Genomic DNA, 27,402 nt, shown 5'->3' on the forward strand with positions numbered 1-27,402 from the left:
AGAAATGTGTGTAGTGTCTCACAGTGCTGTCTTGGCAATAGAACATTGAAATGACATGTGAAACATTGAAATGACATGTGAAGGTTACACAAACTCAATTGAAATGCACGTAGGGAAATTGATTAACCTGGTTGTTTTACTAGAATAGCTAAACCATGGTAGCATGAAGTAGAGTGGTTAGGACCAAAGCTTGGATACCCAATACTTTGCAATGAGAGGAAATTAAGATTCACTTACAATGATACTGAGGGATTTACTCACTTTATTCAGCGGTTGACATTTTGTCTGATGCAACAAGATGGAATGGGTTTTCAAATGTAAATCCTATAATGATGTTGACACTTACGGCAGAGGGTGCACTCCCTCTGCCGTAAGAAGTGAATTATGCAACCAATATGTGTTCGCTACAAATAACGTGTACAGTAGGGCTGCGATTGAGTACATGTACGTACAGCACAACGTTCACCGGAAGTCCCTGAAGGAGGAGGAGATTATTGTGCCACGTTGATGGAGCCGAAGAGCAGTGCGGACGTGGAATTTCATTGAATGTCCATTCTGCAGCGGAGAGCTGTCGGCTTGTTAAGTCTTGCACAATAAGAGAAGGGAACTTGCACGATTGATCAACGTTTTTGTCGCATATCGACTGTGTATGTATGTGTTATAAGAGCGAACAGAACTGAGAAGGTAAGCACTTTTTGGATTAGCTAGATGTGTGACCCTGTTGGACAGTACTTCGCTTAGCACTTCTAGCCATGTTGCTAGTTTCTAGCTCACAGATTGCTCTATAACTGTACAAGTTAGCTGGCTACTGAGTTCATTGTGTTAGGACAGAAACAATTTATTTGCAGCTGTCGGTTTTATTTTCTTACGAATCAAGTGCTACTATCACAACCATAGTCTCCTTGAAAGGTACCTACGCATTTTTGGCATTAGCTTTGTGGCTTCTTATTTTAACTAGCGTACCAGCGAAAAATGTAGGTTACTTTGCTGCACAAACATCTTGTCTGTGTCATCTCCTTTGAATGGGAAGTTCCTCTTGTGTGCCTTGGCGATCTATTCAGTAAAAATGGAACGGTAACTACACGAAATCCATTCAAAATGTCTGTTTCATTTGAATGCACCTTTGCCCTACCTACCCTATTTACAGCCTTATAAATCTATACCCAGTTCAGATACACCATATCCAGTCCCCTTATTCTGTTTTTGTGCACGTTGATTATCAGACGTTAGCCTACACATCTGCCTCTGTAAAAAGTGACCGTAGATGAAGATTCGGTAGATTTTCAGGACCGTTTCATTATCTATTGTGATCCATTATTTCTGTGTGCTAGAAGCTTGATACATTCTTGCTTGGGTTGTTTTCTCCCCATCAGAATGAAGCTCAAAGAGATCAACCGCACGGCCGTCCAGAGCTGGAGCCCAGCACAGCACCATCCTGTGTACCTGGCAGCAGGTATGTTTTCCTGTTTTGTACACTTCACTGAGAATCTCGGACATATTTGACAGTAGGAAGTAGGTATTTTCAGCATATGCGTTCTTTTGAAGGGCAAACCGGCCGTTCGTGTGCGTGGCCAAAGAGCTCTATTTTCATGTCATCTGACCATAGCACTGCCTGGAGTTTGCTAAACGGCATTGGCACTTGGATTGGAATCGGTGCTATAGTCATACAAAAATAAAGGTATTTGGCCACGCACACCAGCGGTGTTTGACTTTGAAAGAGCAATGCAGGAAAGACCTAATCCCAACTGTAAAATATGGTGAAGGATCTTTGATATTATGGGGTTATTTTGCTTCCACTGGTCCTGGTGCCTTTAAGGTCAAAGGCATCATGAATTTGACCAAGTACCAGGACATTTTAGCCAAACACCTGGTTGCCTCTGCCAGAAGGCTGAAACTTGGCCTCACGTGAATCTTCCAGCAAGACAATACCCGAAGCACACAACAAAATCAACATTTTTCAATGGCCATTTCAGTCTCCGGGCTTAAACTCAATTGAAAACCTGCGGTTTGAATTGAAGAGGCCAGTCCATAAGCACAGACAAAGGATATCAAAGATCTGGAAAGATTCTGTATTGAGGAATTGTCTAAGATCCCTCCCACTGTGTTCTCCGATCTCATAAAACATTTTATAAAAAGGCTCAGTGTCGTTGTCCTCGTAAGGGGAGGGTGCTGGATTATTGAAAATGGGATCCAATCATTTTTAACCCTTCCCCCCCCCCCCCCCCCATTATTACTTGTTACACAAAATCTATTTCTCTGAGCAATTTTTTGGTATCAAATATAATAATTTCCCAAAATGTGTTTGCATACAATATAGCTCAGTATTTGTGTTATTTATTTTATACAATCTTTTTTGCTTATCATCAAGGGATCCCATAATTCACGACCCCCAACTGTACATATTGCACTGACGGTTGATGCGTCAATTTCCCAGATGCATTTCAGAAAGTGTTCAGCTGCAGTGGCAGCTATTCTCCTCTCTATGTTGGAGTCATAGTCTCGTCATGAGCCACAAGTTTTTGAATATCCTTGAAAACTATGAGAACTGACTCGTTGAATATTGGTTTGAACAGCTGTCCCCGTTAGTGCGTCTACCTGGTCAGGTATTGCTGACCCCCTCACCCGTCTGTCTCTGTGTCCAGGTACGTCAGCCCAGCAGCTGGATGCCTCCTTTAGTACCTCTGCCTCTCTGGAGATCTTTGAGCTGGACCTGGCCGAGCCTTCTCTGGACATGAAGCTCCGGGGAGCTTACTCCTCCTCTCACAGGTAGGGAAACCCTAGCACTAGCCGTAACCCAAACCCAGTTTTATTTTTTTATTTAAACTTTATTTTACTAGGCAAGTCAGTTAAGAACAAATTCTTATTTTCTATGACGGCCTAGGAACAGTGTGTTAACTGCCTTGTTCAGGGGCAGAACGACATAATTACATTTTTACCTTGTCAGCTCAGGGATTCGATCTTGCAAACTTTCGGTTACTAGTCCAAGGCTCTAACCACTAGGCTACCTGCCGCCCCAAAAGATGCAGTGCCTTAGACCGCTGCGCCATTCGGGAGCCCCATTCTTTCAACAGGATTCTTAGTAAATTATATTTCTTCAGGCATCTCAGGTAGTATGGTAAACCCAGGTAGGGAATAGTAGTTGTGAAAACTGTAGTGGTTAAAACTCAGGTTACTGGAACAAACAACAAGTATAGTCAATTAACAAAGAGTGGTGAAGGGTTCTGACAAGGGTACAACAATAAGCATCAGAGCAAGTCAACTCTTGGGTAGGTTTAGAAAACATACGTCATAGCTCAGACTGCTCTTATCACACTCAATCAGATACCACAAGCTGGCGTGGGGTCCCCACGGCATGGATGCACAGGGTCTCCCGTCTGGAGTGCTCATCGCAGGGGGAGAGAACGGCGACGTCATTCTTTACGACCCGGCCAAAATCATTGCTGGAGACAGTGACGTTGTCATCGCTCAGAGTAACAAACACAGCGGGCCAGTCAGAGCCCTTGATGTCAACTCCTTCCAGGTAGGTACACCGAACTAACTGTAACTATGCTCTCACTAACCGCTTTGGCATTATACTGCTCTGTGCATAATATGCACGTTGAGATATTGCTCAACTCACTTGATCTTCTTGCTTTTGTTTGACCTTTGTTGACTGGTCCGCCAACTTTGTCAAGTGTATCTCGTTGTGTTTGTTACTGTACTTACATTGTCACCCCATGTTAGCGAGTGATGATAATGCATTACTTCCGTCTCCCCTTCCCCAGACCAACCTGGTGGCTTCAGGAGGTAATGAATCAGAGATCTACATCTGGGACCTAAACAACTTTGGCTCCCCGATGACACCGGGTCCTAAAACTCAGGTAAGACCCAATGGCACCAAAACATGTCTCTGCATGGTTAATTAAGAAATCCATAAGTATTGACATTTAACTTTTTTTTGGGGAGTGCTTTCCCTAAAAATTTTCATAGGTTATCTAGTCTACGAGGATCCAGCGCCAAGGTCATTTGATAGTAGAGGAACATTTGAGTGAGCAGGCTTTTTGTTTACTTCAGCCTCTAGAGGACATCAGCTGTGTGGCGTGGAACAGGCAGGTCCAACACATCCTGGCCTCGGCCAGCCCCAGCGGCCGAGCCTCCATCTGGGACCTCCGCAAGAACGACCTAATCATCAAAGTCAGCGACCACAGCAACAGGGTACGTACCGGAAGGCACGTCTGCTGTTTAGGGCTCAGTCTGCCACTTATGACCACAGCAACAAGGTACCCAGAAACACACGTTTGTCCGTGTCTGTCTGTCTGCTGTTAAAGCCTCAGTCTGTAATTTGTGACCACAACAGATGGTACTCTAGATGCATGTCTGTCTGCTGTTAAAGGCTCAGTCTGTCACTTTCATCTCTAGTTTAAAAGTCCTCTCCCTGGCCTGCAGCTTTCTGTAAACTGTGGGGGTGGGTGGGAAGTATTCCTAGCTCCTTCAGTTAAAAGCTTGCCACTTATTTTGGGGACAGACAGACACAGGATTGGCAACCGAATAGGTCTGAGGCTTTTGACATTAGTACAAAACGGGTTGGAACCAAAATTATTTTCCAGAAGTGTTTTTTTTTGTTTCGTTCCACTGGATACCGATTTACATTGTTTCTTTTTTAAACCTCTGAAATATATTATTTATTTTTCCATTTACCTCGACATTTAAATTACTTCACCAATCAGTGTGGATAGAGAAGCTTGCTGTGATTTTTTTTTTATCTCTATAGGAAAGTCGTTATGAGTAAATTGTATTTTGCCATAACCGCATGGTTTAATAATAATAAAAGACACACACACACACACACACACTGTGCTGCCAGCAACAGTGTAGGGCGTGAGATGCAAAATACATTTTGAGGAGAAAGGATGTAGGAAGCTTGCCTTGAAGCGCTCGGCATCTTATTGAATCAGGCCCACAGAATTATACCTACGGAGGAGCGGCTTCTATGGAGGAACTTTGAATATCTTTCAACTTCGGCATTGGTTAAACATTGGACCAGAGCAAACGTTAGCTAACTAGCTTGTGTGTGCAGAGCAGCACTAGAATTAAATACACGCCTTACCTTTTTTGTAGTTAATAAATGCCGTGTGAAACGTGGTAACTGTAGTGTCCTTAACTAGCGTTGAAAAAGTAAATCCATTCTCTAATTAAACACCTCTCCCTAATTTCTGAATTACGCTTGCAATGTCGTCAGTAGGCTACAGTAACCTATGCTTCAGAGGGCAGGTGGCCTACACGCGCAGACACTGGCAAAGATCTCCAGCTGGCGGGCACTGGAATACATTTGAGTGACAGAGTGAGGGCTTTGCATAGGCACTTTGTTGGGATTTTTGTGAAACTGGGGGAAAAAAATGCCCAGAACGTTGCTTTTAAATTAACGGTTCCGTTCCGCAACAGTATAGATCACTTTCGGTTCGGGTTCTTTTCCTCAAATCATAAAATTGTTTTTGGTTCTGTTCCCTGAACTGATTCCAACCCTTGGTACAAACATAGTATTAACACCACGTGACAGATGGGCAGAGAGAGAACCACACATTCATTATTATAAGTCAATTAATAGGTAACTTGTGTGTGTTCAGATGCATTGCTCTGGGCTAGAGTGGAACCCTGAGGTGGCTACTCAGCTGGTGCTGGCCTCGGAGGATGACCGGATGCCAGTGATCCAGATCTGGGACCTGCGTTTTGCCACCTCCCCTCTCAAAGTCCTGGAGAACCACACACGGTAAATGATGACTTCAAATGAATCTGGTATCCAGTCTTGGGAAAAGTCATGTCAAAACACTGACTGTCATGGTCCAAACTTTTGTATTGAATGGAATCATATTGAATGGAATCATGAGGCTGAACTTTGTGAGAGAACCACGTAGGAATGTGGCTGCGGTATGAGTTTGTTCTTGGTTACTAGAGGTCTCTGGGAGATGGGGAGGACTGCTATTAAAGGAGTGATCAGAACACGCTAATCTGGTGTGACAAGCTAACAAAATAATGGCACACCCAAGACATGTCAGAACTAATTGCAAGTGTTCATTAGATCGAATGTGATCAGATTACATCATGCTAATTCAATCTGCGGGGGGTGTGTGTTCGTCAGGGGTATCCTGGCCATCGCTTGGAGCCTGGCGGACCCTGAGCTGCTACTGAGCTGCGGGAAAGACAACAGAATCCTCTGCTGGAACCCCAACACCGCCGAGGTGAGTGTGTGTGTGTGGTCTTGCATACACGGAGCCGCTGTCTCTGTGCTATTCTTAGCACGGTCCCTAACTACAAACTACAGTACACTGCTACTAATTATCATTACGGGGACATGTAACCAAAAAGGCATTCCTGTCTGCTCTTTTATCTCCAGGTGCTGTATGAGCTGCCTACCAGCACCCAGTGGTGCTTTGACATCCAGTGGTGTCCCAGGAACCCAGCGGTGCTGTCGGCTGCAGCCTTCGACGGACACATCAGCGTCTACTCCATCATGGGGGGCAGCAGCCAGGCTGTCAGCCAGACACAGGCAGACACGGTGGGTAACAGTTTCACATATGAACACTGTTGAGGTTGGAAACTGGCCTCCGTGTTGGTGGTTACACACGCGGTTCCAACGAATTCTGAGATTTGGAGTGGAAACTCGCTTCAATTTTAGCCCATCATTGGAGACACTTTATATGAATGAATGCATAATCTGTTAAAAAAAATGCATTTTGGCGCTCTGTGGCATGGCTATGTTTTAGATCAGCACGTCATTTGGCAATATGGATCCATTTGGGATGGGACAGACCCTGCCCCCCCTGCAGCTTTCCCAGGCCCCGCCCGCCTCCACCACCATCACCCCCCTGAAAAAGCCCCCCAAGTGGATCCGCAGGCCCGTGGGGGCCTCCTTCGCTGTGAGTCACTATCTTCTCTGCCTGCATTTCTTTGCTATGTTTGTCAAGTCGGATGTATGATGTACAGTGTGTCATCTCTCCTCCTGGCAACTCTTTGCTGCTGGTTCCTGTCTCTCTGACCAAAGATATTCTATCGATATGTTGAAATGGTGCTAATAAGTTCACCCCCCCCCCCCCACACAATCCAGTTTGGTGGTAAGCTGGTGTCGTTGGAGAACATCAAGCCCAACCCCCAGCAGCCTCAGCAGCCTACGGCCCATGTGGTTTACATTAGTCAGGTGATTACGGAGACGACCTTCCTGGAGCGCTCTGCCCACCTGCAGGCCACACTGGCTGCAGGCAGCTTCATTGACTTCTGCCAGGAGAAGATGGACTCTGCCCAGAACGAGTTTGAGAAGACCGTCTGGGCCTTCCTGAAGGTAAGGATGGGAACTTGGACTTGTATTGTTTAAACAGAAGTTTGTTTCTTGCTGTACTTCACAGTATTGCTGGTCTTTGACTACCAAAGTTAAATTGTGTTCTCAGGTGAACTTCGAGAATGACGCTCGCGGAAAATACCTGAAGCTTTTGGGATACAAGAAGGAGGAGCTAGCAGCAAAGGTGAGGTTTGAAATGAACTGTCACTGAATGTCCTCAGGCCATGTCAGTCTGTTGTCTGTCTGGTCCTAATGCTGTCTCAGCCTGGTTTAATTCTGCTGGTGTTGTTCGTTTGTTCACAGATTGCAGCAGCATTAGAGGGAGAACCTATTCAGCCCGAGGAGGTAAGGAAGAAACATATATAATTCCTTAGTTGTGACAATTCGATGAACAACATGGAATGCGGATCAGTATGCGGTAAAGTTGATGGTAATGCAGAGCAAATATATCTGCTCGTTCACTCTCTGTAGCTTCGGTCTCATTGCTCAAACAGGAAGTGGTAGGGGCGTTGGGAAAGTGTCCGACTTCACTAACTCTAGGTTTCACCATGCAGTTTATGTGAAGTAAGAAAAAGATGCGGGTCTTATTCATGCGCTGAACATCGTTGAATTGCTTTCCTGACTTTTGTCATAGATCATCATTGAATATAATTTGGGGAACTTCACCTCACATATTTCAATTGTACCTTTTTATATAATTATTATTTTTAATCTGCAAGACAATGCTATTTTCTCATCTGATTCTTAATGCTATTGTACTGCTAAAATTAACTTAACCCGGGCTCAAAGGTAACGGTACTAATATCTCAATGGACACAATCAATGACGTTTTATGAATATTGTTGGGTTTCCAACATGTCAGTGATTCTGTTGATACTTTATCTACGACTCTCAATTGAATGGCTCTATCTGCTGAACTCTGTGTGAATCTGGCTCTCCTCTCCTACTCCTTTCCCCTCCTGCTGTATGAATGTATGCAGCCCGTCCCTGCTCCTGCCCCCACCTCTGATCCTGGACCAGAACCAGGGGTAGTGCCCATTCCCGCTCCCCAGCTCAACACGGAGCCTGAGGTCCTTCCTCCCGTGCCTGAGGCTGCTGCTGTTGAGCCCACCCCCGAACCGCCGCTTGAGCCCGCCCTCCAGCCCGAACCCGGACCCCAGCCAGAGCTTGCCCCCCCACCCAGCGGTGACCTTTCAGCTTCTGATCCTATGCCTGTCCTCCAATCGGAGCCTGTCCTTACTCTTGACCTCAGCGCAGAACCCCAGTTTCTTGCCCCTGCTGCTCCCGTTGCTCTCCTGCCAGAGTCTGACCCTACTCTGGCCCCCCCAGCTCTGGCCCCCCCAGCTGACCTGCAGCAAGCACCCATGTTTGATCCCACTGCCTCCTTTACCCTCCAGCCTCCAACAGAGTTCAACCAAGTGAACTCACTGCCTGTATCTGAATTTGACCAGGTAGCTTTGCAGCATGTATTAGAATTTGACCCGGTGGCCTTGCAGCCTGTATTTCAGTTCAACCAAGTCGACTTACAGCCTGTTTCTGCGTTCAACCAGGTGGACTTACAGGCTGTATCCGACCTCACCAACCTGCAGCCAGTGCCCGGCTTCGACCCGACGTCAACAATTCCCAGTCTGCAGTCGGCAGTCCAGCTGGACCTGGCTCCTCCTGTCCCCACCTTGCAGCCTCTAGCAGACCCTGGACTCCCGCCTGAAGATCCATTTGACCTCATCGCTGCTGCAAGTCTCCAGCCAGCAGCGGAATTGGAACTCACACCTGCTCCGGAACCAGAAGCGGAAGATCCATTTGACCTCATCGCTGCTGCAAATCTCCAGCCAGCAGCGGAATTGGAACTCACACCTGCTCCGGAACCAGAAGCGGAAGATCCATTTGACCTCATCGCTGCTGCAAATCTCCAGCCAGCAGCGGAATTGGAACTCACACCTGCTCCGGAACCAGAAGCGGAAGATCCATTTGACCTCATCGCTGCTGCAAATCTCCAGYCAGCAGCGGAATTGGAACTCACACCTGCTCCGGAACCAGAAGCGGAAGATCCATTTGACCTCATCGCTGCTGCAAATCTCCAGTCAGCAGCGGAATTGGAAGTGACAGGAGCTCTGGAACCATTGGCAGCAGAAGTAGACCTGACAGAGGCCCTTGGAGCTGAGACCATCACCCAGGAAGAGATGCCAGTAAATGAAGAGATTCCTCTGGAGGAGGTACCTTCTTCTCATCCCGTCAGTCCATCCCAGAGAGAGAGTGGCACATCGTACTGTTATTGCTTTGTCGTTATCGTTGTTCATCCCTAAAACTGTAAACCTATTACATTGGTGCTGCTATGTCATTATATTGCTCCGGTTATGTTGTGACATTGCTTTCACATAGTGTCTAATCTCTAACTATAAGTAACTCGCCCAAATTTCTTTTATCCCCCTATTTTCCTACAACTTCAACTTTCTCTCTGGGCTAGACTCACACCCGTTCATTTTGTTTCCCTTTGTTTTATGGTTATATGTAAAGCTCTGAGGTAGATGGTATAGCGGTACGGAATAACAATTGTTTTGCGTCGTTATGCTTCCGAGTAAATCTCCCGTTGACATCAACTGATTTACGCAGTAGTTGGAATTGTACTGAAACTCCAGGGACGGTACTGCTCTCGGTCAAATAACATTGATCAACTCCCTCTCTGGTCTGTCAGGAGGCGGCTCCACCAGTAGAGGCCAGCCTGCCAGGGGAGACCCCAGCTCCAGTCCCAGAGGGCATTAAACTCCGCGTCAGTCAAGGTAAAGATCCGTTAATATCAATCTGAATCTCTATTTGTAGTCGTTCACAGTTTAGGTTGACTGCGTGCTGCTGTTTTTTTGTTGTCAAATTTTTAAAAAGCAAACCGTTGTTTGTTTGTCCCGTCAGGCGTGGATGGCCTGATCACCCAGGCCCTGCTGACGGGGGACTTCCAGGGCGCAGTGGACCTCTGTCTCCATGACAACCGCATGGCTGACAGCATCATCCTGGCCATCGCCGGAGGGGCGGAGCTTCTGGAGAAAACACAGAGGAAGTACTTCACCAAGACTCACAGCAAGATCACCAAGGTAACCCAGCACTGGTCATTGCAAGATCACCAAGGTAACCCAGCACTGGTCACTGCAAGACCACCGAGGTGACGAGCACCGTGACCATGATGTCAGTCAGTGTCATGGTCATGTGATCAGGTAGTTGTTGATCCGTGGTATTGGCTACTGTTCTGCTACTGATTTACTGTCGGTGTATCCCGCGACAGCTGATCGGTGGGGTTGAGGAACTGGCAGAGGGACGTGGACACTTGATTATGGCCGTTATTGGTTCTCGCAGCTGATCAGAGGGAGGTCTACGGTATTGCTGATTTGTTTTTTTGATTGACAGCTGATCAGTGCGGTGGTGATGGGGGACTGGCGTGACGTGCTGCAGACCTGTGAGCTGCAGAACTGGAAGGAGGCTCTGGCTGCAGTCATGACCTACGCTCAGCCCGAGGAGTTCTCCTCTCTGTGTGGTAGGAACTGACACACTTTCTCTCTCTCCCATCTTTCACGCACTCTCCCTTAAAGCCAATTTATGCTTGCTCCTGCATCGCTGTGCGCCTCCCAGATTTTGTACATTTGTAACAATGCGGAGGGCTCCATATAGCTTCGCGTTGACATGGTTGGTTGGTGGCGGGAGGTCCTGTATAAACACAAGCTCACTTCCTTCACAACAGCTCTGCTCAGCGAAGCGCAAGAAGTATGAATGCCCTGCCTTCTGCAGAGGCCGGGTCACAGTAAATGCTGCATGGTCAATGCAGACGACGGATTGACCATGCGGGGCCTTTTACTGTCTCTCTTAGCCTTTCACGCTCTCCCTCACTGGCCACCCCCTTTCAACGTTTCTTTCCATTTCTGTCGCGTTTGCTGCCGTGTGAACCAGTTGGGATGTGAATGTTGAACCTAACTGTGCTGCTGTCTCTGTAGACCTGCTGGGCTGCAGACTGGAGGCTGTGGAGGACAGCACGCTGCAGGCTCAGGCTTGTCTGTGTTACATCTGCGCTGGCAACGTGGAGAAACTGGTGTCCTGCTGGACCAGAGCACAGGACGGACACTGCCCTCTCTCTCTGCAGGTACGCGGGCGTGTGTGTGGAGTGTGTACGTCCGTTTTGTGTGTGCGGCTGCCTACGTCTCTCTCAAGACATGGTTGTGTGTGTGTGTGGGTCTAACTCTATGTAATGTTTGTATTGCGGCAGGACCTGGTCGAGAAGGTGGTGGTGCTCCGCAAGGCGGTAGAGCAGAACCAGGAGTCTGGTCCCTCTGCTGTGGGGCTTCTACTGGGAGAGAGGATGAGTCAGTATGCCAGCCTGCTGGCCTCCCAGGGCAGCCTTACCAACGCCATCGCATACCTGCCCCAGAACACAGAGCAGGTCAATGATACACACGATACATTTGCCCCACAATCTGCCTCGGATTACTCGTTCAGAACCGGAATGTAATGTCCGTTCTACCGCTTCTCATTCGGTGGTATTTTCTCCACGGCCAGGTTGAGGTGCAGCAGCTGCGTGACCGTCTCAGCAGAGCTCTGGGTCAACAGGCTCCTGCTGCAGCCCCGGTACCCCAACTCCCATCCCCTCAGCCCACAGCTGCCCAGCCCAGGCAGCTCTTCACCCCTGCCCAGCCTTCTATGGTGTCCCAGCAGCCCGCTCCAGCCCCTGTGCCTGCCGCCGCCAGCGCACCGCAACAGTATTACCAGCCGGTAAGTGACAGTCACTCACACAGCCTCCTCATTAGCCCCTAAATGGTTGATGATCCTCTCTTGATTCTGACGCTGTTCTGGGTGCCCTTTTGGTCTTGTTCCTACATGTTGTGTGGCCGACGGCCGCTGACTCTGTTGGTGTTGAGTAGAGGTCGACCGATTATGATTTTTGATGCCGATTTATTGAAGGACCAAAAAAGGCTGATACCGATTTTTTTTTTTTACAACAATACTGAATGAACATTTATTTTAACTTAATATAATACATCAATAAAATCAATTTAGCCTCAAGTAAATAATGAAACATGTTTAAATTTTGTTTAAATAATGCAGAAACAAAGTGTTCGAGAAGAAAGTAAAAGTGCCATGTAAAAAAGCTAACGTTTAAGTTCCTTGCTCAGAACATGAGAACATATGAAAGCTGGTGGTTCCTTGGATGTTCTTATAGGCACTTTAGTATTGCCAGTGTAACAGTATAGCTTCCGTCCCTCTCCTCGCCCTACCTGGGCTCGAACCAGGGACACATCGACAACAGCCACCCTCGAAGCATCGTTACCCATCGCTCCACAAAAGCCGCGGCCCTTGCAGAGCAAGGGGAACAACTACTTCAAGGTCTCAGAGCGAGTGACGTCACCGATTGAAACGCTATTAGCGCGCACCCCGTTAACTAGCTAGCCATTTCACATCGGTTACACCACCCTAATCTCGGGAGTTGATAGGTTTGAAGTCATAAACAGCTCAATGCTTCAAGCATTGCGAAAGCTGCTGGAAAACGGAGGAAAGTGCGGTTTGAATGAATGCTTACGAGCCTGCTGCTGCCTACCACCGCTCAGACTGCTCTATCAAATATTAAATCAGACTTAATTATAATATAATAAACACACAAATACGAGCCTTAGGTAATTAGTATGGTCAAATCCGGAAACTATCAATTCGAAAACAAAACGTTTATTCTTTCAGTGAAATACGGAACCGTTCCGTATTTTATCGAATGGGTGACAACCCTAAGTCTAAATATTGCTGTTACATTGTACAACCTTCAGTGTTATGTCATAATTATGTAAAATTCTGGCAGATTAATTACGGTCTTTGTTAGGAATAAATGGTCTTCACACACTTCGCAACGAGCCAGCATTGATGTTTATGGTTAGGTACATTGGTGCAACGACGGTGCTTTTTTCAAGAATGCGTTTGTTAAATCGTCACCCGTTTGGAGAAGTAGGCTGTGATTCAATGATAAATTAACAGGCACCGCATCGATTATATGCAACGCAGGACAAGCTAGATAACTACACATGGTTGATGATATTACTAGTTTAACTAGTGATTATGTTAAGATTGATTGTTTTTTATAAGATACGTTTAATGCTAGCTAGCAACTTTCCTTGGCTTCTTGCTGCACTCGCGTAACAGGTAATCAGCCTACCACACAGGCTCCTCGTGGAGTGCAATGTAAGGCAGGTGGTAACCGGAAGGTTGCAAGATCGAATCCCTGAGCTGACATGGTAACAATTTGTCGTTCTGCCCCTGAACAAGGCAGTTAACCCACCATTCCTAGGCCGTCATTGAAAATAAGAATGTGTCCTTAACTGACTTGTCTACCTCGGTGGTTGTCTAGTTTTTCAAACGTCCACAATCTGTGTCCAAAAATGCCGATTACCGATTGTTATAAAAACTTGAAATCGGCCCAAATTAATCGGCTATTCCGATTTAATCGGTCGACCTCTAGTGCTGAGCTGGGGTTGTTTTTGTCGGGGCTCCTCCGTTGTGTGTTCATCATTGGTGTGTGTGTGTGTGTGTACCATGCGGTATGTGTGTGTTCTCCAGGTAAGGTCTGCCTCTACAGTTACCTCCTGGAGTAACCAAACTCCCACAGCTCTCCCCAGTGTCCCTCCTCCTCATCTAGGCCCTGCCACCACAGAGCCCCAGGTACACACACACACACACACTAGCCCTGACTATGGCTGTGACCACACACACACACGTGTACCACATCAGCAACTGTGCTTCAGCTTTTTGGGCTTACGTTCAATATTCCTCAATCTTGACTAACTCTGAAATCTAATTCTTGCAGCTAAATAAACACACAGATCACTACATAACAGATGTTGTTGAAATATTTTCCCTGCTTTCTTTGCCGGTCACTACCTGCTGTAGTTAGTACCAGTAGCTTTCCTCTCAAACTCTTTTCCCCTGGATGTTTTATACGTCTCTTTGATCTTTCCTCTGGTTGACTGTCGTCCCATTTTGGTTTGGCTGGTTGACAATGAATTGATTAATTACATTGATTCAAATGGGATTTAAACCAATGAATTGATTTTCCAATGGTCTCGTTACTAAGGTTTTTTTCTGGGCATGCTTTGGTTCTACTATGGGTCAATACGTTGCTACTCTCTTCTGTTGCAAGCGCTTCTCTTGCTTTTGTGGTACGACGTAGACCTGACACGTATACCAAGCACAGGGTCACAGCCATGTACCCCTGACCTCTCACCTCAGGGCCACTGACCCCCCCCCCACTCCGCATGCCCCTTGTCTGTCTCTCTACCTGACCCTTTACCTCCACAGTCACAGCTCCAACCCCCGTTGTCGTACGTCAGACAGCGCGGCGGCTTTCTGCGCCGCTCCTTGCAACACGCGTCGCTTCATCATGGCGCCGTCTGTTGGATGACAAATCTCCACCCCCTGTTCCCATGATCCCCACACCAGCTGGTCACTTACTGCGGATGCTGTAGTATGCATGTCACCCTGTTGATACCCCAACCCACCCTGGATGCCTGTCACCCTGTTGATACCCCAACCCACCCTGGATGCATGTCACCCTGTTGATACCCCAACCCACCCTGGATGCATGTCACCCTGTTGATACCCAACCCACCCTGGATTCATGTGTGGTTTGTCATGCATGTCGGTGTGGAACACCTGATCCAACCGTGTTTCTTAATCCTGGTCCTGGAGACCCAAAGGGTTTGTTTTTGCCCTAGTACTTCACGGCTAATTCAAATGATCAACCCATCATCAAGCTTGAATGATTTTTAAATTTGGTGTGTATTGCAAAAACAATGAAGTGCATCCCTTTGGGTCCCCAGGACCAGATTGAAGAAGCACTGCTCTAAAACATGTCTCTTTCTTCAGTCCGTGTCCTGTTTGTCTCTTGTTTCTGATTCACGCACAGCTCTTGTGTTACACTATTTTGTACATCTATCTAGTTGTCTCGAATATAACTGCCCAGTGTTCCCCCCCCCCCCCAAAAAAAAAATTTCTTTTTTCCTATGAGTACATGAACCTATAATTACTTACAATATGAGTGAAATATTTTTCCCCCGACTAATTGTATTTATGTTAAAATGCAGCTTTTCTGTGTTTGGAATGGTGTGGGCGTACTCCAACAACAGAATGTTGCGGGCATATATCGGTCATAAAAAAATATTCATGCAAGTAGACCGCTGATTGGCCAGAATTCTCCTCTAGACCACTGATTGGCCAGTTCATCCTCCTTGGGGAGATGACATATTCTATGAGGAAATGGCAAGCATTATTGCAACAGTCTAAGGTGGATTTTTGAAGTGGGTTTTTTCCCCCTTCAATTTATGCTTTGGCCACATACGAGTATAAATACAAAAACGGAGTCAAAAACAGTATTTGGACACAAGTTAACAGAATATGAACTTATAAAAGTGACATTATTACTGGGCAGTTACTTTAAGATCTGCGAAGGGGAGATTCTCTCTGGAATGAGAGCCAGCCCTAGTCGTGGTTATGATCCTGGCTGCTTCCCAAATGGAAGCTTATTCCTTATATAATGCACTTTATAAGCCAGGGAATAAGGCTCTGTTATAGTGCAATATATAGGGATTAGGCTGCCATTTGGAATGCTGCCTCCTGAGTCTGTGATGTCATCTTTTGTGTCTGTCCTGTCGATCATTACAGGTTCAGCCGTCACCCCCCATGTATGGGATGCCTCCCTCTGGGTCAGCTGCTCCCCCAGCCTCCTCGTCTGCTGCGTACCCCCCCATGTACTCACATCAGTACCAGCGTAAGTGTCTCAAACATCACTGCCACTTCCAGGTTATAGGTACTCTCTTCTTCGTGTCGGAGGAAAATGGCAGCCTGAACACCTGGAAGTGTGTGTCTGCTGCCACCAACTGGTTTGGAGTACACACTGTGTGGTTTCAGGAGCTAATCGTGGCTTCGCGCATACAGATGAAAGGGGGAAACCTAGTCAGTTGTACAACTGAAATGTGTCTTCCGCATTTAACCCAACCCCTCTGGATCAGAGGTGCGGTACAGGTGCTAGCCTTGGGTATTCTATATACAGTTAGTCTGACTTCGAAGCCCCGTTATTCTACATTTTAAACCGTCAAGCATTTTCTGGCGGAGAATGTTTGCCTAGTGTTCTCCCTTTCGAAAGTTCTTTGCTAATTAGCTCGGCCTTGAGCCCTTCTATGGCCATGTTTCTAAACCTGAAATATCGCCCTTAATTGAGAACGAGAATGTTTGGCTGTTAACTATCTCTCTGCATGCTGTTCCGTTCTGAATAACAAATCTTTCATGCCCGATAGACTATCTATAAACGTCTGCATACTTTTGAATGAAGTTCTAACAGTTGAAGCATTTTTCTGTAACGTTACCATATTGTAATTATTAAGAGGAAATGCTTCCGTTTCACATTTCCTGAACTGCTAAGAATTAGAATGCATGTTACTACTGCTACAGGACCCCAGAGAGCACTGTTCCAGTTGAAGTCTTTAACGTAACTACGTGACTAATGCATGCTGTTCTCTCTCCTGTGAACCCCCAGCCTACCCTCCGGCCAGCCAGTACAACCGTGGCACTGGTGGCCCAGCTATCTATTCGCCTCTCCAGTACTCTGCTCCTCCTCCTCCTTCCTTCTCTTCCTCCTCACCCCAAGCCCCAGCTCCAGGCTTCATGCCCCAATACACCCAACAACCCCTCTACCCACCTCCTTCCATGGGCCAGCCTGTGTCCTCCGCTCCTCCTTTCTCTCCTCCTCCGCTGTCATCTGGAGCGTCTTTCCAACATGGCGGACCGGGGTCGCCCGCCTCGTACATGCCGCCGCTCCCACCAACCGGATCCTCAGGTACACAGCCTGATCCGGCCTCTGGGAGAACAGGTGTGACTGGATCTGTTCAGGATCCACACTACAATACCCCTCAGAAAGAAGCAGTGGACCTGTATTCTAAAGTGGTATGCTAGTGTGGGTATTGGAACATAGCCATAGTTCTGTTTGAATGGCCGGGCCAAATGTGGACAGGGAATGTTAAGTGTAGGGTCAGAGACCAGAATAGGAAGTTAATGGCGGATATTGAACTGGTCTGGATGGAGTAAGTGACCGAAAGCAGCTGTTTAGACAGTGTCCACCTGTAAGGCCATAGCGGAGCCAGGAGTCTGTGTGTGTGCTATCTATCTGCTTAGTGAGCACAGTGCAGCCGAGCAGAGACGGCCTTCAGATTAGTCAACGGCTGCTGTTCCAAGCCTCTTTCTCGCACCTCTCTCTCCCTGGGTGGGGAAAGCGGAGGTAGCAATTTAACTGAGACACTGTTACTCCTCTGAAATATGGTGGTTCCTTATTAACAGGGTCACTACTGTTTTTATTTGGGGGGGGGGTTACCGAATTGTGTCAGGGGTGTTAATGTTATTAGCATTAGCGCATTGTTAAATGAAATGGGACTTTATTAGTTGTAAACAGGTACAGGTACAGTAACACTCACTAACGACACATTTTGAGTATGCTATTATTAGTTCCCTAGCTATCAACTTCATTAGCATCTCTCACATCTGCTCTGTTGGCTCAGTGAAGTATTCTAGAGTGTATTTTTTTCGTCCACAGAGGGATATAATCCAGACACTACCTGTTTCATGGAAGGTGAAGGTGAATTGAAAGACCGCTCTGCTACCTTATGCAATTACTGCCTGTAAATGACCGTCACCGGCCTGACCAGATCATACTAATCAATTTAATCAAAAGCGCTCTTCCAATATCCCTGATGATCAACAATGTGATGAATTACCGCTTATGTTGCATTGCCGCCTCTGTTTTCAGGTGAATGTTCAATCAAAGAATCTGCAGCAATTTTTAAAACCAGCTCATTTTAACGGGCGCTATCACATAATCAACTTTTTCATAGACCTGAAGTACCAAGGACATAATCATCATCGTTGCTGTCGATAGAAAGGTAAACATGGATATGAGTGTCAGTTGGTTGACCCAGATGTGTGGTGTTCTGGGCAGGAGCGTAAGGATTGGGTTGGTAAGTTAGTCAGATTGGTCTGATTTCGGAGCTTTGCTTGGCTATCTAGGGCAGGCAATATCCTGATGAAAATGGCAGGCAGGGGGATCATGGTGATTATATTTAGGGGTCAGCCCAGGCTACACTGCACTCAAATACCAATACATTTAGCCTGAAAGAGCTGTTTTTGGTCATTTGCTCAAATGGTAAGAAAATGATCCAACCGTGGCAGGGTGGCCTAGCGGTTAAGAGTGTTGGGCCAGGGACCGAAAAGTTGCTGGTTCGAATCGCCGGGCCGACTAGGTGGAAAAATAAATTGTGCCCTAATTGCTCCTGTAAGTACCTCTGGATAAGATGGTCTGCTAAATGACAAGAAGAAAACATTCTTTGCTCATTGTCGTGCTGATGCTGTATGAAATATGTAGTGTTGTGCTGCGAGTAGCCTAGGTGCCAGTCGAACTGGGGTTGTTTATCTTGCCCAGCTAGAGTTAGCGAGGCTAGCTAACAATGTAGCACGTGTGAGTGCAGAGACCGTGGCACCCAGACTGTAGTGAAGAGACGGGTGTGTGTGATGGGTTTATCTGCTTGTCAACAGGCCCTCAGAATGGCTGGAACGACCCGCCTACCCTGAACAGAGTGCCAAAGAAGAAGAAGGTGAGACCTATCACACAATCAATTACACTTATACATTGTCATGCTGTGGTCACTGCTCTATAGCTCTCTAGCTCTCCAGGACATAGGAGCCGTTGATTATTGTTTATTTTTTAAATGGTCCATTAAAATAACATAAAATTGATCAGAAATACAGTGTAGACATTGTTAATGTTGTAAATGACTATTGTAGCTGGAAACGTCTGATAAAAAAAAAAAAATATATATATATATATATATATATAACTCACTATATATATATAAATGTAATGGTATATCTACATAGGTGTACAGACGCCAATTATCAGCAACCATCAATCCTGTGTTCCAATGGCACGTTGTGTTAGCTAGTCTAAGTTTATCATTTTAAAATGCTAATTGATCATTAGAAACGCCTTTTGCAATTATATTTGCACAGCTGAACTTGTCCTGAATAAAGAAGCAATAAAACTGGCCTTCAGACTAGTTGAGTATCTGGAGCATCAGCATTTGTGGGTTCGATTACAGGCTCAAAATGACCAGAAACAAAGAACTTTCTTCTGAAACTCATCAGTCTATTCTTGTTGTAAGAAATTAAGGCTATTCCATGCGAGAAATTGCCAAGAAACTGAAGATCCCGGAGTCGCCTCTTCGCTGTTGAGACTGGTGATGTGCGGGTACTATTTAATGAAGCTGCCAGTTGAGGACTTGTGAGGTGTCTGTTTCTCAAACTAGACACTCTAATGTACTTGTCCTCTTGCTCAGTTGTGCACCGGGGTCTCCCACCTCTTTCTATTCTGGTTAGAGCCATTTTGCGCTGTTCTGTGAAGGGAGTAGTACACACCACCACAGAAGGCACCGAGCTAGGCTGCATTTTGGAGCTGCCTTACTCAAGAAAACAAAAAAGAGACTGTTTGTATGCATCTTTATTAATTCAATGATATACATTTTTATTTACATAGTTTGCAAACTAATGTGACACGTATTAATGCCAAAATAGCATGCAAAAAGTAAGTATATTTATATATATATATGTATATATATATATATATATATATGTATATGTGTGTGTATATATATTTTTTTTTATTACAGCCTGTAATCAAACCCACAAAAAATATATTATTTTTAAGTGGGGCTCAAAACAGGTGGGGCTCTGCCCTCTCTTGGCAAAGGAGAAATTCCTCACTAACACTGATGTAAACAAATGTGTGCACAAAATATGAGAGAAGTAAGCATTTTGTGCGTATGGAACATTTCTGCTATTTCAGCTCATGAAACATGGGACCAACACTTTACATGTTGTTTTATATTTAGTTCAGTGTACATTACACACATTACACACCACTGTTGCAGGTTCCAGAGAACTACACGCCTCCTTCCCCCATCACGGCCCCCATCTTTTCTCCCCTCGGTGCCGGGGACCCCCAGCAGCCCCCTTACATGCCTCCAGGCCAGGCCCAGAACCAGGCCCCCTACCAGGGCATGCAGCAGCAGACGGCCCCTCCACCCATGAACCCTGGCATGCTCAAGACACGTGGAGGAAGTGTGGAGGGAGCGCCCGGAGCCCCGACGGGAGATATCATACAGGTGCTGGTCTAGTCCTACATACATTTGGTCTATTCATTGAAATTATGAGAAACATATTGCTAGTGGATTACATTACTGGTAGTGCAATATGGCCTCAAAGCTCTTAACTTGACAATAATCCAAGATGGCGTAGCAGTGTAGACGTGTATTTTTTAGTGCTCTCGTGCACATTGTATTTTTTCGTACTTCTTGTATATATATATATTTTTTTTTTCTATCTCTTTTCGATTTTCAATTCGATTATACCTTCCGGTAACCTACCTCACCCAATGTGGTACGAAATCGCTATCATTTTTTATCTTTGGAACACATCCACGAACCCCCAGTAGCTAACAAGCTACCAGCTACAAGCTACTTAGCCATTTTTAACCGATGCTAGCAGCTTTTACCGTTGGAACTGTGGAACACATTCAAGAACCCCCAGTAGCTAACCAGCTACAAGCTACCAGCTACAAGCTACTTAGCCATTTTTAACCGATGCTAGCAGCTTTTACTTTCGGCACAGACACCAGCCCTGTTATTAGCCTGGATATTACTCACCAATTTAACAGCATCGGACTGTCTCTCGACAACAACGCCGGATCCCTGCCGGTAATCCCTGAGCCACTACTTCTGATCCTCACAGCTAGCCTGCAGCTAACGCAGCTAGCACAGCTAGTGCCACTGCTACGAAGCTAGCATCAGTTAGCAAACACAATTCTACAATCACAACCTCTCTCTCGCCATCCGGCCTGGATTCTCTGTCGACACGTCCACATCTGGTCTGCAGACGATACCCCATCCGCTGTACCCTCAACCGGCTCCGTCTGAGCAGACCCCTTCGTCTGAGCAGACTCACCCCCCCGGGCTACTAACTTTAAACACCGCGTGCTAGCTTAGCGGCGACTTCCCTGCTCCATCACGGCTGCCCCCTGGACACTATGATCACCTGGCTACATAGCTGATGCCTGCCGGACTGTCCATTAATTTACGGTACTCCATTCTGTTTACTTGTGTTTTATCTGTCGGCTCTGTGTTAACTCAGGCTCTGTGTGTAGTTAATCCGACCCTCTCTGCCTAGTCGTCGCCATTTTTACCTGCTGTTGCTGTGTTAGCTGACTAGCTGCTGTTATCTCACCTGTTGTTTAGCTAGCTCTCCCAATCAAGACCTGCAATCACTTTATGCCTTACTCTGCCAAATATCAATATGCCTTGTAACTGTTTGTCAGGCTAGTTATCATAGTTATCATTGTTTTGGTTTGCAATGGACCCCGTAGTTCCACTCTCCGTACCTCTGATACCCCCTCGTCCCACCTCCCACACATGCGTGACCTCACCCATTGAACCAGCATGTCCAGAGATACAACCTCTCTTATCATCACCCAGTGCCTGGGCTTGCCTCCGCTTGTACCCGTGCCCCACCATACCCCTGTCTGCACATTATGCCCAGAATCTATTCTACCACGGCCATAAATCTGCTCCTTTTATTCCTTGTCTCCAACGCTCTAGGCGACCAGTTTGATGTAGCCTTTAGCCGCACCCTCATCCTACTACTCCTCTGTTCCTCGGGTGATGTGGAGGTTAACCCAGGCCCTGCATGTCCCAGGCACCCTCATTTGTTGACTTCTGTGATCGAAAAAGCCTTGGCCTCATGCATGTCAACATCAGAAGCCTCCTCCCTAAGTTTGTCTTTACTCACCGCTTTAGCACACTCTGCCAACCCTGATGTCCTTGCCGTGTCTGAATCCTGCTTAGGAAGGCCACCAAAAAATCTGAGATTTCCATACCCAACTATAACACTTTCCGTCAAGATAGAACTGCCAAAGGGGAGGAGTTGCAATCTACTGCAGAGAGAGCCTGCAAAATTCTGTCATACTTTCCAGGTCTATGCCCAAACAGTTCGAACTTCTAATTTTAAAAATTAATCTCTCCAGAAATAAGTCTCTCACTGTTGCCGCCTGCTACCGACCCCCCTCAGCTCCCAGCTGTGCCCTGGACACCATCTGTGAATTGATCGCTCCCATCTAGCTTCAGAGTTTGTTCTGTTAGGTGACCTAAACTGGGATATGCTTAACACCCCGGCAGTCCTACAATCTAAGCTAGATGCCCTCAATCTCACACAAATCATCAAGGAACCTACCAGGTACAACCCTAAATCCGTCAGCATGGGCACCCTAATAGACATTATCCTGACCAACCTGCCCTCCAAATACACCGCTGCTGTCTTCAATCAAGATCTCAGCGATCACTGCCTCATTGCCTGTATCCGCTGCGGGTCCGCGGTCAAACGACCACCCCTCATCACTATCAAACGCTCCCTAAAACACTTCTGCGAGCAGGCCTTTCTAATCGACCTGGCCCGGGTACCCTGGATGGATATTGACCTCATCCCGTCAGTTGAGGATGCCTGGTCATTCTTTAAAAGTTACTTCCTCACCATATTAGACAAGCATGCTCCGTTCAAAAAATGCAGAACAAGAACAGATATAGCCCTTGGTTCACTCCAGACCTGACTGCCCTCGACCAGCACAAAAACATCCTGTGGCGAACTGCAATAGCATCGAAGAGCCCACGCGATATGCAACTGTTCAGGGAAGTCAGGAACCAATACACGCAGTCAGTCAGGAAAGCAAAGGCCAGCTTTTTCAAGCAGAAATTTGCATCCTGTAGCTCTAACTCCAAAAAGTTCTGGGATACTGTAAAGTCCATGGAGAACAAGAGCACCTCCTCCCAGCTGCCCACTGCACTGAGGCTAGGTAACACGGTCACCACCGATAAATCCGTGATGATCGAAGACTTCAACAACAGCATTTCTCAATGGCTGGCCATGCCTTCCTCCTGGCGACTCCAACCTTGGCCAACAGCCCCCCCGCTGCTACTCGCCCAAGCCTCCCCAGCTTCTCCTTTACCCAAATCCAGATAGCAGATGTTCTGAAAGAGCTGCAAAACCTGGACCCATACAAATCAGCTGGGCTTGACAATCTGGACCCCCTATTTCTGAAACTGTCCGCCGCCATTGTCGCACCCCCTATTACCAGCCTGTTCAACCTCTCCTTCGTATCATCTGAGATCCCCAAGGATTGGATAGCTGCCGCGGTCATCCCCCTCTTCAAAGGGGGAGACACCCTGGACCCAAACTGTTAGACCTATATCCATCCTGCCCTGCCTATCTAAGGTCTTCGAAAGCCAAGTCAACAAACAGATCACTGACCATCTCGAATCCCACCGTACCTTCTCCGCTGTGCAATCCGGTTTCCGAGCCGGTCACGGGTGCACTTCAGCCACGCTCAAGTACTAAATGATATCATAACCGGCATCGATAAAAGACAGTACTGTGCTGCCGTCTTCATCGACCTGGCAAAGGCTTTCGACTCTGTCAACACATATTCTTATCGGCAGACTCAGTAGCCTCGGTTTTTCTAATGACTGCCTTGCCTGGTTCACCAACTACTTTGCAGACAGAGTTCAGTGCGTCAAATCGGAAGGCATGCTGTCCGGTCCTCTGGCAGTCTCTATGGGGGTACCACAGGGTTCAATTCTCGGGCCGACTCTTTTCTCTGTATATATCAATGATGTTGCTCTTGCTGCGGGCGATTCCCTGATCCACCTCTACGCAGACGACACCATTCTGTATACTTCTGGCCCTTCTTTGGACACTGTGATAACCAACCTCCAAACGAGCTTCAATGCCATTCAACACTCCTTCCGTGGCCTCCAACTGCCTTAAACGCTAGTAAAACCAAATGCATGCTCTTCAACCGTTCGCTGCCTGCACCCGCACGCCCGACTAGCATCACCACCCTGGACGGTCTGACCTAGAATATGTGGACATCTATAAGTACCTAGGTGTCTGGCTAGACTGCAAACTCTCCTTCCAGACTCATATCACACATCTCCAATCCAAAATCAGATCTAGAGTCGGCTTTCTATTTCGCAACAGAGCCTCCTTCACTCACGCCGCCAAACTCACCCTAGTGAAACTGACTATCCTACCGATCCTCGACTTCGGCGATGTCATCTACAAAATGGCTTCCAATACTCTACTCAGCAAACTGGATGCAGTTTATCACAGTGCCATCCGTTTTGTTACTAAAGCACCTTATCGACCCACCACTGCGACCTGTATGCCCTAGTCGGCTGGCCCTCGCTACATGTTCGCCGTCAGACCCACTGGCTCCAGGTCATCTACAAGGCTATGCTAGGTAAAGTGCCGCCTTATCTCAGTTCACTGGTCACGATGGCTACACCCACCGTAGCACGCGCTCTAGCAGGTGTATCTCACTGATCATCCCTAAAGCCAAAACCTCATTTGGACGCCTTTCCTTCCAGTTCTCTGCTGGCCTGCGACTGGAACGAATTGCAAAAATCTCTGAAGTTGGAGACTTTTATCTCCCTCAACAACTTTAAACATCTGCTATCCGAGCAGCTAACCGATCGCTGCAGCTGTACATAGTCCATCGGTATATAGCCCACCCAATTTACCTACCTCACCCTCCCCATACTGCTTTTATTTCCTTTTCTGCTTTTTTTTGCACACCAGTATCTCTACTTGCACATGATCATCTGATGATTTACCACTCCAGTGTTAATCTGCTAAATTGTAATTATCTGATTTATTGCCTACCTCCTCATGCCTTTTGCACACATTGTATATAGATTCTCTTTTTTTCTTTTTTTCTACCATGTTATTGGCTTGTTTATTGTTTACTCCATGTGTAACTCTGTGTTGTTGTCTGTTCACACTGCTATGCTTTATCTTGGCCAGGTCGCAGTTGCAAATGAGAACTTGTTCTCAACTAGCCTACCTGGTTAAATAAAGGTGAAATAAAAAAATAAAAAACGTGACAATTCCTAAGAGTTAGTCTAAAACCCATGTGCTGTGGTTCTGTTCACCTTCCAGCCGCTGCAGTCCATCCCTGCTGAGAAGATCACCATGAAGCCCATGCCTGATGAGCATCTGGTCCTGAAAAACACCTTTGAGGGCCTCATCCACAAGTGCTTGGCTGCTGCCACCGATCCTGTGAGTGCGGCGTGTCTATCGAGTCAGATTAGCTACGGAGTTCATAAATCGTCACGTACAACTACTTTTCCTTAAGTTATATAATTCGTGTAAAATTGTTCACACTTCCTCTTCAAACACTCCCTCAGCTTAGGGCTGTTGATATGCGTGTGTCATCGTATTTCTCTCTCCCCACAGCAAACCAAGAGGAAGCTGGATGACGCCAACAAACGCCTTGAGGCCCTCTACGACAAGCTACGAGAGCAGACCGTGAGTTGGAACAATTCTACGTTGTTACAATTCAAAAATTCTGTGTTAGAATGTTGCATATCATTTTGAGACGTGCGCTTACACCGCACATTTCTCACGCTCTCTCTCTCTCGCCTCTCTCTGTTTCCTTCTAGCTCTCCCCAGCCATCATAGGCGGCCTGCACAACATGGTGCAGTGCATCGAGTCTCGATCCTACGTGGAGAGCCTCAACATCCACACACACATAGTGAGCAGCAGCAACTTCAGCGAGACGTCTGCCTTCATGCCTGTGCTCAAGGTGGTGCTGACACAAGCCAACAAACTGGGGGTCTGAGCAGGAGAGACCCTCCCCGACTCCTCAGAGTCTGAGGTGAGATGGATTGGTCAGAGATGATGTCATAAGAGGCCAGGAAGTAGACGGAGGGAGCCAGGTGTTTTAATCAGTGGGAGTTCCATGTGGCTCCCAGTGCAGATATTACACTTCCTGTAGAATCATGAGATTTTATGACATAACTGTCCGATCAACTTCTTCATCCCATTCCGGACTCAAGAGACCCCTCCCCCTTCTCTTTTACAACTCAAACACAAGCCATGTCACCAGTATCAATACAGTATAGTAAACACATGCGGGACATAGGACCAAGATGTATTGATATTGCCAGTCTTATCGTTGTCACTGGGATAATATGTTAAAAAGCCAAACAACCCAGTTTTGAGGATCATATTTTGTTTTTAGAATATTTTTTTTTCGTTCTGTTTTTATTTTCTTGTTCATTGTTAGTGTAATCATGATTTTGACAGAGCAGAGTGCAATGGGGGTTGCTCCCCTTTTAACCAGAGACTGTACTTTTAAAACACAGAAACCAGAGACTGTACTTTAAAACACAGGAGGAATCCATGCTAAGATAATATGCCAGGGATCATCATCAGACTGGTTTTAATTGGGTATTATTGTCAGGTTTAATAATGAGGGAACTAGCTTTTAATAATGGTCGTCATGCCATGAATTTCACGCGACAGCGTCCATTTCCTTTCCCTCAGTTGTCTTCAGTATGATTTAGGCTTTTGATTAAACAGTCTATTTGTCTCTTCATCCTGGTAAGATCAGAAATACACTTATGTTGCAAATGGGACATTTTTAAAATCGACAACATGCAATATTTTCAATAAATAGTATTTATTTAAAACCTGCTGCTTCATTGTTTTAATATCAGTTGCTTTCAGATGTCACTAATTAATGTGTGTCATAAACAGCTTGGATGCCATGTTTTAATAGACTAATTGTCTTTCCGTTTACAAATACTGGCCAATTAGTTGGTACTGGACATTTAACTAATCTGATACTGGATGCAGTGTCTGAATGCAATGTGAGTGTGTTGGAACGGAGAATGAAATGCATGTCTTGACTGTCTAGATCCATCTTCAGCCTTGACCTTGGAGTTTTTAGTATCTTGAATTTGTAATGTTCTTATGTATTTACAAAATAGTTACAATTAGCTTTTATAACAATCTCTGCCTGCCCTCCCTCATATGTACTAGGCTTAATATGTATGTACATTAGATTTAACTATGTAACTTGTAAAAAAATAAATAAATGCTTTCACAAATCATGTGCAGTCTGATCTTTTTCCTCAGATCTCCAATATTCTAT

General features: G+C 46.3%; 1 protein-coding gene across 6 annotated transcripts; it reads left to right on the top strand.

The window, feature by feature from the left end:
• Positions 1-465: 465 nt before the first annotated feature.
• On the top strand, positions 466-27,361 carry LOC111961340 (protein transport protein Sec31A). 6 transcript variants are annotated; one of them, XM_023983523.3, is made up of 30 exons: positions 466-684; positions 1,374-1,453; positions 2,643-2,766; positions 3,322-3,520; positions 3,765-3,860; positions 4,054-4,194; positions 5,604-5,746; positions 6,116-6,215; positions 6,371-6,532; positions 6,741-6,893; positions 7,082-7,312; positions 7,419-7,493; positions 7,613-7,654; positions 8,290-8,760; positions 8,860-9,522; positions 10,002-10,086; positions 10,214-10,392; positions 10,703-10,829; positions 11,284-11,429; positions 11,553-11,726; positions 11,843-12,055; positions 13,883-13,984; positions 15,983-16,088; positions 16,854-17,153; positions 17,904-17,945; positions 18,899-18,957; positions 20,290-20,523; positions 25,403-25,522; positions 25,700-25,771; positions 25,906-27,361. In XM_023983523.3, exons 2-30 carry the CDS (start codon positions 1,375-1,377, stop codon positions 26,083-26,085), a joined length of 4,818 nt encoding a protein of 1,605 aa, XP_023839291.1. In that variant the 5' UTR covers positions 466-684; position 1,374; the 3' UTR covers positions 26,086-27,361. The 6 variants fall into 6 exon arrangements, with proteins under 6 accessions (XP_023839291.1, XP_023839293.1, XP_023839295.1 ...); XM_023983525.3 differs by lacking the exon at positions 17,904-17,945; XM_023983527.3 differs by lacking the exon at positions 13,883-13,984.
• Positions 27,362-27,402: the final 41 nt, after the last annotated feature.

The sequence above is a fragment of the Salvelinus sp. IW2-2015 genome, linkage group LG4q.1:29 (assembly GCF_002910315.2).
Source record: "Salvelinus sp. IW2-2015 linkage group LG4q.1:29, ASM291031v2, whole genome shotgun sequence".
Taxonomy (NCBI): domain Eukaryota; kingdom Metazoa; phylum Chordata; class Actinopteri; order Salmoniformes; family Salmonidae; genus Salvelinus; species Salvelinus sp. IW2-2015.